This window comes from Poecilia latipinna, unplaced genomic scaffold (genome assembly GCF_001443285.1).
Source record: "Poecilia latipinna isolate Pla-1442-1.1 unplaced genomic scaffold, P_latipinna-1.0 Scaffold731, whole genome shotgun sequence".
Classification (NCBI taxonomy): domain Eukaryota; kingdom Metazoa; phylum Chordata; class Actinopteri; order Cyprinodontiformes; family Poeciliidae; genus Poecilia; species Poecilia latipinna.
In genome coordinates, this window is record NW_015113347.1 from 74,494 (window position 1) to 85,450 (window position 10,957).

The 10,957-nt window shown below is 37.3% G+C and overlaps 1 protein-coding gene across 2 annotated transcripts; it reads left to right on the forward strand.

Annotated features, from left to right (window-relative positions):
* The first annotated feature begins 560 nt into the window (after window positions 1-560).
* On the forward strand, window positions 561-10,162 carry septin8 (septin-8-A). 2 transcript variants are annotated; one of them, XM_015045540.1, is made up of 11 exons: window positions 561-823; window positions 1,952-2,066; window positions 2,152-2,347; window positions 3,408-3,594; window positions 3,673-3,834; window positions 4,894-4,990; window positions 5,106-5,274; window positions 6,800-6,932; window positions 7,025-7,215; window positions 8,481-8,491; window positions 9,279-10,162. In XM_015045540.1, exons 1-10 carry the CDS (start codon window positions 767-769, stop codon window positions 8,482-8,484), a joined length of 1,311 nt encoding a protein of 436 aa, XP_014901026.1. In that variant the 5' UTR covers window positions 561-766; the 3' UTR covers window positions 8,485-8,491; window positions 9,279-10,162. The 2 variants fall into 2 exon arrangements, with proteins under 2 accessions (XP_014901026.1, XP_014901025.1); XM_015045539.1 differs by lacking the exon at window positions 8,481-8,491.
* The last annotated feature ends 795 nt before the right edge of the window (window positions 10,163-10,957 follow it).

Genomic DNA, 10,957 nt, shown 5'->3' on the forward strand with positions numbered 1-10,957 from the left:
CAACATACTAACAAACTAACAAACTTACGGTAGTTACAAAAGCGGAAAATAATAATAAAAAAAAGCAAAAATAATAATGGAAAGATAATAATAAAAAATAAATTTAAACTTAAATGAAAATAAAAAAACCGAGTGATTCGTCAAATATACTTTGTTTCAGGACATTTCTGATTCACAATTAAAACAAGGTCTGAATAAACTTGAAATAAAGAAACTGCTGGAACCCTCTAAGGATGGGGTGCTAAAAATCAAGATGTTGGGAAGAATATTGAATGATGTTTCATTTTAATTGCCCACACAGAACCCCACGAAATCACGTTGTTTCGTGGCGATAAATTAGTCTTAGGCAAGTGAATAATATGTCATTCATTTATTTATATTGATGTTCATTTTTGTCCTTAACTTCTATTCCCGGTCCCATCAATCTTTATGAAAGAACAGCTTTACAAAACTCCTGAAATCCTCTCTCTACGTTTGGTTTTGGTGTTGTGCTCCCTCCCTCCCCGGCCATCTGGTCACCCTTTCAAAACGCGAAGTGCCCCAGAAGAAAAATAACGACGTAATAATTTTAGAAACCCAAAAATAAAACAAAGACCCAATTCTATCACAAAGGATTAAACACATCTAAGTATTGCACATGGTGTGTGAGGAGGACTCTCGGAGAAGTGAAGCAGGCGGGCAGTGTGCTGTAATGCCGCCCTCCTGCACAGAGGGCGTGTTGCCTTGAATCAGCCCTGAGCGGAGAGCGTGAGGGGAGCAGGTCTGGATGAAGGCTGATTATTATTCCTGGACTCAGACACTTGAGATGATGGCGGCCGATGAGGTAAGATGTTTTTCTCTCTCTCTCTCTCTCTGTCTGTCTTTAAGTGCGATGTCTGCAGTGACTGCTGATTACAAATACCAAAAGGCTGCGCAGTGACGGAATGCTGCTGCCTGCATGATGCTGAGAAAGCTCTGTGGTTAATGAATCAGGATGAAGACGTCATTACACGGCTGGACATGCTTCTTTTTTGGAGCAGTCTCTCTCTCTTTCTCTCTAGAAAAAAAAAAAAAAAGCCTACCTAAGCACCAAAATGTGCTGCTTGCATTAAAGCAGCTCCCAGGATGAGCATCTAATACTTCTGACAGGTGCTGAATGACCAGGGCAGAGGGTTAGTTTGAATGAAACAGGACAGTGGGCTGTAAGAGGCTGAGTTAAGAGGATAAAGACAAGCATAAGCCTCTTTGTGTAGTGATGTTAACTACCTCATTAGGACTTATGGCTTTTCTTTGCAAAAAAAAAAAAAAAAAACAATTCTACTTTGAGCACATGCTCGCAATGTTTAGGAATATAATATGCATATTGTTATCAAAACGTAATGTAATTCTGATTTGTTTTCTGTCAAAAAAAAAAAGTTGCATTGTGAATATTGCCAGTAGTTTTTGTTTTAATGTCATTTGGGGTTGTGGGTACCAGGGTAGCCATCAGCTTGGATGTCCTCTGTGGAATAACCTCCAGATAAAGAGCTCTTTGTCTCTCTATGAGAGAGGGAGGCTGAAAAGGAAGGCTGCTGTGTTTAACACATATTGCCCCTCATGTTGAGCCTTTTTGCAAGATGCCAAGATTCCTCCCCCACCCCCTGGGTGGATCCAGTGTTGAAGGAGAAACTTCTGAACATACCGACTGAATAAAAGGTTTTAAAAGCAGGGATTTCTCAAGTATTTCTTCACGCCGTTTCACAGTTTAAAGTCCGTTAACAGAGATACCAGGATAAGTGCTTGACTGTTTCTGGCTGTCAAGTAGCATAGTGCACCTCCCCACCTCCACTTGTTGCTGGTCATCTGGCTGAAAGATGGCCGCTCCATTCTCCTCTTACTAACAGAACATTCTACTTAAAGGGTTTTGGAAATAGTTGGCACAAACAGTACTAATATACTGACTTATTTTGTTTCTCCGCATACGGTTACTAAGAATGAAGAAATGCGAAGCCTGGAGCTCAGTGGCCAAGTGGGGTTCAACAGCCTTCCTCATCAAGTGGTCAGGAAGTTAGTTGCTCAGGGATTTTGTTTCAACATCCTCTGTGTAGGTAGGTCTCAGCACAGCACGAGTTCACTAGCTATGACGTCGATCATTTGGATGAAGTCTTCATAGTTTGCTTTTTTGTGTCTAAGGTGAAACAGGAATAGGCAAATCCACCCTGATCAACACGCTTTTCAACACGACATTTGAAAACGAGGAAGCTGATCATTATGAGCAAGAAGTGAAGCTGCGTTCGCAGACGTACGAGCTGCAGGAGCACACTGTCAAACTGAAGCTGACCATTGTGCACACTGTAGGCTTTGGAGACCAAATCAACAAGGATGAAAGGTGAAGAACGGCAGTGCATGCTGTGGCTTTTATTTATTTATTTTTTCCAACCCTGCTGTTTAGATGATAAAATTTAAAACAAAGCATCTGACTTTGCACCAAATTTGGAACTTTTTCTTATCCAGATTTATTTTTGTTGACATGCACAATAACACAATAGATTCAATATTTGAATTGTTGACTTAGAAGAAGAATACCCCGCTGCCTCCCACATCAGCGGTGACTCAGTAAAAAAGATCGTTTTTCTTCAACATGCATCACACAGGACCTCACATGGCTTGGAACAGATTACAGAAACACAATAGCAACTGTTTTATCCTTAAGTCATAAAAAGACTTAAAGGTCTTTATTTACAAAGTAGCTATGTGCCTTGTTGAAAGTATTATCACCATTATTAGCTCCCTTTTTTTTGCGTCTTTGTCACACCGGCACATTTTTCTTATGACCCATGAATTAAAGTGTCCCGCAGCTGCATGTTATCATTTTTATTGCAGAAAAAGAAATAAGGACTTATTCGGTTTTCTCAAGTCCTTAAAATCCCCACACTTGGAGATTCAAAAACAATTTCCATCCAAATGCTGTCACTCTAAGAAACATTTGAATGTGCATTGTATTCTGTTTAAATTACTGACTACCACATATTTATATGTTTTCCTACAAATATTTCAGTTTATTTAAGAGGTTTTCCTGATGTCTTCTGACCCCATATGTCATGTTTTTAATGCTTCTCAGACAGCATAGAAGTATATTGAATGATGACAGTAAAATAGTTTTTATAATATTGAAGTTTTGTGAAAGAAATTACTAGAAATGCCTCATTGTGAGATCAGTGTCCGCCACTAATTCCCCTCCCCCTTCATGCTGTCCAGTAGATCTTTAGATTAAGGAGATTGTGTTGGCATGTAAGCTGGGGAGAAAATATGGCACAGATTCAGTCTGACATTTTTGGCAGACAACAGAATCTTTACCCTGGAAACTAATAGATCAGTAAGAAAGCATAAGAAATCTGCTTAAAACGTACAAAAATATCTAGTTGATGTTTTTATATCTGGTTTCGCAGCTGCAAACCCATTCTTGACTACATCGAAGCCCAGTTTGAGAAATATCTGGAAGAGGAGCTAAAAATAAAGCGTTCCCTCTCCAACTACGACGACACCAGAGTCCACATCTGCCTGTATTTCATCGCTCCCACAGGGCACACCCTGAAATCTCTTGATCTGGTTACGATGAAGAAGCTGGACAGCAAAGTGAGACGATGAAAGCCCATTCCAGAATGTTTCCTCGGCTCCTTTTTTTGAGGCTCATCTTGTCGTTTCTCTGTTCAGGTCAACATCATTCCCGTTATTGCAAAGGCAGACATCATGTCAAAGACCGACCTGGGAAACTTAAAGAAGAAGATCATGAACGAGCTGCAGAGCTACGGTGTGCAGATATATCAGTTTCCGAATGAGGATGAGGAAGTTGGAGAGATAAACTCCTCCTTAAATGTGAGTCTTAGAAACAGTGACTCACATGGTACAGTACGTGTGACTTGTTTCATTTTAGGGAAATATTTGCACAATGAACAATATTTTTCACTTTTCAGTCTTATTTTGGATATTTAGTAAAATGACTGAACACATTTTGACTAAGAACTGATTAAACAGTAGCTTTAGTTAACCTAATAATCTATTATTTTGGGATGCTAAAAAAAAAAGGTTGATTCCTAAGACTTGTCCTGATTTTTGTGGTGCTTAGAACCTTGTTAAACATTGGATATGATTTGGCTAAAATATGTTGCCTCTATGTTACGGTCCATATAAATTAAAGTGCCTGTCTTCAACATATGCTTCATTTCTGATGACATCATTTTTAAGCTTTTAACAGGCACAAATGAGACTATATAATTAAATGCACAAGTATCATGACGCTGCATTTTACTAAAACATTACAAACATTGAAAAAGCAGTACAAAGGTTATGTTGCCTTGCAAAAGCACTCAACTTATTGAAGTTTAACCAAAAGGTAACAATGTAACAGTGGAAACAAAAAACGTTCATGCTTAAAAGCCTGTTGCCACTGCAAGAGCTACTCAAGTTCAGCTTTTTTCTTTTTCTTTAATTCAGTATACTCTGAAGGTATCACTTGCTACAAATATTCTATGAATTTAGATTTTAAATATCTGTTGCTTAATATATATTTTTGTTGTCCACTCACTCCAGAGCAAATGTTTATGACCACCAACAGCAGCTTTACAATTTTGAGGAGCCCATCAAACAGACTATTAGGTGTTTTCCTAACACTGCCCTCGTGTGGGAGCAACAGTGAATGACGTACCTTTTCACAATGCACTGTTTGCCTTGAGAACATTTCTACGATTTATCTGGTCTGTAGCATACATTCAGAGATTTGTTTCTCAATGTAGTCAATACAAATGGAACTGTGTTAACACTTAGCCGACTACATTAGCCTGTTTGTGCCTAGCGTATTTTTAGCATCACACCAACTCTACTGTGATAAATATTTACAGATTTTAAAGGTCTTCTCTTCCTCTCTCTGTGTTACAGGCTCGCCTTCCCTTTGCTGTCGTTGGAAGCACGGAGGATGTTAAAATCGGGAACAGAGTGGTGAAAGCGAGGTCGTACCCCTGGGGAGCTGTACAGGGTGATTCTGCTGTTATTATGCAACAAAATCTTGTCACAATCAGTGTACCAGATAGAGGGATGTTTGCAGCTTTTAAAAACTGAGCAGCCAGCACGGTTCTTTCTTGTTTGTCCAGTGGAAAACGAAGAGCACTGCGACTTTGTCCATCTGAGAGAGATGCTTCTGCGCGTTAACATGGATGATCTCCGGGAGCAAACGCACTCTCATCACTACGAACTCTATCGCCGCTGCAAGCTACAAGAGATGGGCTTCAAGGACACTGACCCTGACAGCCAGTCGTTCAGGTGAAACGAGGGAACTTCAGAGCGTTTCACTGAGGGGAATGTGTTATAAAACAGCATCTGATTTATTCCACGTGATGGAGATCCGTCTGCATAATCTAACGAGAGCATCCCACTGATTTATCACTATCTCACAAACAAAATGTTAATGCCAGTTAGGCGTACATGTTTTAAAGTACGTTATTTAGATTTGTTGCCATGTTAGACAAAAATAAAAAACGCTGTGCCTACACATCTTTGTTTTCATTCACAACTCGACGCCAGGCTGCATTAGTTGAAACCCCAGTAGATCCATGAAGGGGTTCCGTGAAAAAGTATTTTCCCTTCGTCAGATTTCTTTTGTTTTTGCTTTTTATTTGTGAAATTCAAATATTTAAGATCATCAAAGCAAACTTTTAATTTCAGACAAAGATAAGGCTTTTTACTAAAAGGCTGCGTAAACCAACATAGCAATTTCTGATGAAACAATTTGCTTCCTGAACCTGAACACTGTTTGGCACCCCTTAGTGACAAGAGCTGGCATTAAACTTTTGCTAAAGCTTTCAGTGAGACTTTTACAAGAATGCTGGATATTGTTTGACAAATCTTGACCCGTTCTTTGCAAAATTGTTTTATTTTATATGTAGGGAAGGCCTTCAAACATGGTCTGATTGAGGTCATTCTGTACGGCATCTCAATTGGATTTACTTTCAAAATTTGACAAGGTCAATCTAAAATTTTTAATTTTTGTTGTTTTGTGTGATTCCAAAGTAGTTTTACAAAGCTGTGCTTTGCATCATTTTCCTTCTGGATAACCTGAGTATGTTTGAATTTAAGGCCAAGAACTGATGGATGGACATTTTCTTTGCAGATCAGATTTTCTGCAAGTCGTACAGGTTCTTTAGGTTTTCATCCACTACCGCCAACATGTTTGAAAAGTATCATATTCATATCCTGAATTTCTGTGTTCATTTCATTCAAGGCTTTAGAATATTTTCTCAAAAGCCTTGAAAATCATCAAGCAGTTTTTTTGTTATCACACGTCAGGCACTTGACTGAGACAATTGAGGTTCTTGTTGGACTCTTGGAGTAATTTTGGTTGGCAGGCCATTCATGTTTCTTGTTTTCTCAATGTTGGGAGATGATTCTTCTCACTGTGGGTCACTGGAGTCATAAAGTCTTGAAAATGACATTGTAATCTTTTGTTGAATGTCAATAAATTCTCTTCAGGTTTTTTAGATAATTTAGATCATTGTTTTTAATACTTTAGCCTCCAAAAGCAGCAGAACGTGAAATCACTGTCACTAACTGCATTTTGTTTTTACTCAGGTATATTTGTGTGCTACTACGATTAGTTTGATTACCTGAAAATTGCCAGCATGGGCATAAAAAAAAAAAAAAAAAGAAAAAATTACTTTTGTTTTACATTACATTAAATTACTTCTTTCATTACAATGAGCTAACTAAGCTGAGTATGAAATCAGAAACCGCTGCTACAGCTGGCTCACAGCGTCACATCTTGTTCATAGGCTGTGTTTGTGTTCTCCAGTCTGCAGGAGATGTATGAAGCCAAAAGAAGGGAGTTCCTCAAAGAGCTGCAGCACAGAGAGGAATCAATGAGACAGATGTTTGTTAACAAAGTGAAGGAAACGGAAGCCGAGCTGAAAGAAAAGGAAAAAGAGGTGAGGAGCGAACATGTAACGAGACACGACGCAAATAAATGAAGGAGCTGGGGTGTGTCTCATGTAGAGCTTTCTGCTTCTCTGTTCCTCAGCTTCACGAGAGATTCGAAGTGCTGAAGCGCATGCACCAGGAAGAAAAGAGGAATCTGGAGGAGAAAAGGCGAGAACTGGAAGAAGAGATGAATGCCTTCAACAGGAGGAAGGTAGCAGCTGAAACGCTGATGGGACAAGCGCTGCAGGGATGTTCACAGCAGCCGCTCAAGAAGGAAAAGGACAAAAAGAAGTGAGTCTGTTTTAATTTAGTACAAATTATAATTGGAATATCTGTTAAAAGTCCTGAATCGTTACTCATCTTTATGATTTGCTTCCAATGAACCTTATACTTTGTTTGATCTTTAAAGATGATATTTTAGCTTAGTTCAGTTCAGTCACGATAGAAAAACAATACAAATTTTTTGCACAGCGCTGTATGGCTTTTAGTGTGTCACTTGATGCCATCATACTGTGACATTAATTCCTTAAACTGTTTGCTGAATTTCAAATATTTAAATTATTTTCACAAGGCATACATACAATGCATACTGGCCAGGTTCGTCTACGCTGACCTAATTGGATGGGGACGGGGGGGAAATAAAGCTACCATGCTATCCTCCTGGAGGCCATTTTGACTCATAAAGTGATCCAGGGACATATTTAGACTGACACGGTATGCAGACGCTGTAGGAAGGGTCACAGTTTGCATGACACAGCCTGATGCTTCTGTCTCCGCAGGCCGACCTGCCAGACTGTCTCTCAGGCAAGGGCATTTGTGTTTACATTTGACTTGTCTCAGCAGTGCTCACGCCATGTGCAGCACAGATGATACCCAGACATCCTACATGGAGCTGGCATCAGTTTTTTTCAGGTGGAAGCATTACATGCCAGGGTGAATTATTAATGCACAAACCGCAGATACTAGAGACTGGAATGAGCCAAACAACAACAACATCAACAACAACAGAAAAATATGTCAAAAAGGTTTGCAAACAGAAGCAGTGGGTGGTGTACAATGAAATGAAAACAAAATGTCCAAGATTCAGATTTTTCAAAAGCAAGATTAATGTTTTTTTATGAAAATGATTCAATACCTTCTTGAAATTGATAAATTTATGTTTTCTAAGACTACTATGCCTTATTGCTCAACGATGGTGTTATGACTATAAGCTTTTTCAAGATGATAAACTTCAACAGCAAACTCTTAGACCAGAGAAAACACAGAAAACACAGAAAATCCAGAATACTTCAGTTTGATGTTACATGTCTACAATGACAGACAGCTGAGCTATTTTAAAGCTTTTCCCACATTTTTAGCTGAAACACGAATGATTATGGGAAACGTATATGGTAAGGATATCAATAATTCAGCAGAAAATCTGGAAACGTTTAAGCCTAAACATTGCTGCTCTTCATTTTGAGTAATGCTGTTATGGATTCTTATTTTTAATTAATGCTAAACTTAATATTTTTCTTTTGGGATTTTTTTCCTCTTTGTTCTTTTTTCCTTTTTAGTTGAAATAAAGGTGAGAACATCCAAGCAAAAATTCAGCTACCATCAGTGTAGGGAAAACAGGCTTTTTTTCTATCAGCACTAATAATAATAATAATAATAATAATAATAATAATAATAATAATAATAATAATAATAATAATAATAATAATAATAATATAAAATGTGTGCTAGAAGCTGTAGAGTTCTTGTTTATCAAAATGTTGCTCAGTGTCACTGACTGGTTCCTAATGTTAACTCTAATATAACATGTACGGATTATTTTTTTATAACATATAACTTTTTTGTATTCTTACTATGAGTGTGTTTTTTTTACCTCCAGCTCTGCTATTAATCTCTTGTTCTCAGTGAGAAAACTGGAGAACTTTGAAAGATGACTCTATTCCTGCTTCTGTCACATTTCTAATATTGAGAGCAATTTTCTATTGTTAACATTTAGTTGTTTTTTTTTTTTTTCATTTATTTTACTTGTTTGGATTATCATAAAGAGCAGAAAGCTATGTTTTGGAAACCAAGGCTCATAATCTAAATGAAACAGAAATAGAGGATTACAGATGGTCTTGAACTTCTATCTCATCATCATCTCATTGTCTTTCTAATGATTGAAACATTTAAAATCATCCGTTGTCTTCACTCATGATGCTCATGGAAAACAGCAGCCACTTTATGCTTCCTCTCTGACTCCTGTTTTCACTGAACATAATAACAAAGAGCTTTTTTTATCTGTTACTAAAAACTCAGAAAGAATGTTGTTTTCTAATTTAAAATAAATAATGTTGTTTTTGTCTTTCCATTTGTAGCTTCTTTAGTCTCCCCTCTGCGTGCTCCTTAAGCTCAGGAAGGAACCTGAATTAGAAGACTTTCTACCGCATGAGAACGTCAGACTAACAATCAAGTGTTTTTATTTTTACAACGTTTAATGAAGATTTTATAGAACTAAAACAAGCTTCAAGGTGAGTCAACCTGATGTCTTCAATGTCATCTACAACTTTATCTGCACACCTTTAAACAACGTGCTGTGGCATTGTCTCTGCATGGCTCCTGAACTTGATTCCTGCAAGTACTAAGACGTCTGCTTCGCCAAAATGTGTTTTTGTGCTACAGTGCCTTGCAAAAGTGTTCACACTTTTTGAATTTTTCCAAATATTGACTATGTTGCAACCACTAACTTCTGTATCTTTTATTATGCTATTATGTTATATAAAAGAGCAACGCAAAGTAGTACATGGTTGTGCAGTGGAACAGAAATTACGCATGGTTTTCAAATTTTATTTATTTATTTTTTTTTCACAAAGAAATATCTGAAAGGTGTGGTGTGCATCTGTATTTAGCTCTTTTAAGGTCAATCCATTCTGAAATAGCTTTGTGCCGCTATCACGGCCATGAGTTTTATGTGGTATGGCTTCTTTGCAGATCTAAAAATCAAAATTTTAAACCTGTTCAAACCCAATCAGAATGGATATAGAACATCCTGTATGCTGTGTTCCTTTGTCTGCAAAAGGATCTTTGATATTAACTAATGTTCTCTAAAAAAAATCAAGCACCGTAGTACCATATTCAGTGAGATGGTGTTAGACATGGGTCGGACTCTTTAGATAATCATGACTTCTGAAGGAATTGGTTGCAGTAAATTTTATTAAGAAATACTAGAGTAAAGAAACACATGCAGCACTTTATATTTTTTTTTAAATAAAACTCTGAAACCATGTATCATTTTCCTTAAACTTTAGAATCATGTATTATTTTGTGTTGATCTATCACATAAAATCTAATTTAAGTTTGTGGTTGTAACATGACAATATAATGAAAACTGAATATTTTTGCAAGACACATTTAATGTGTAATCATCCTGTTCTTGCCTTGTATTGCTTGTAAATGGAATGTTAAAAAATTCACTGTGAAATATATAATACCCTCATGTGCTAATGCTGTCAAAGGACTTCTTATTAGTAGTCATGTTATGATTTAGAAGCACTTTAAATGAACTGTAGTTCAGAAACTATATTGATATATATTTAAAACAATGAATGGTGTCTTGCTACTCAGACATTTATATTCTTATATAATTTCCTAAAGATGTTTATGTAATATGAATCACTTTAAACTACAAAAGTTGAGTATGCTGTTATAACATAAAAAGACTGGATTTGAATAAATTCAGGAAATCTCCTAATGTCAACAAATCCTGATGCCAGATTTCTGTTGGCTTGACCACTTCCAGATTAGAAGTGTGATATAATAAAGTTTTGTCTTTTGAAATGCATTCGCTTCTTCAAATAGTTGTGATTTCTGGTTAAAAAGAGCAGTGAAAAGAACAAAATCTGGCTTCTCCTGGCTCCTTCCAGATTGTTCTGGAAACTGCAGTAGCCTATATTTCCGGGTAAATGGTGGTGGTGGTGGGCGTGGGGGGGGGGGGGGGTTTGTTCCTGTTGGCCCAAAAAAAGGTTTTTTTTCAAATTTTTTTTAGGCATTCCCGGAA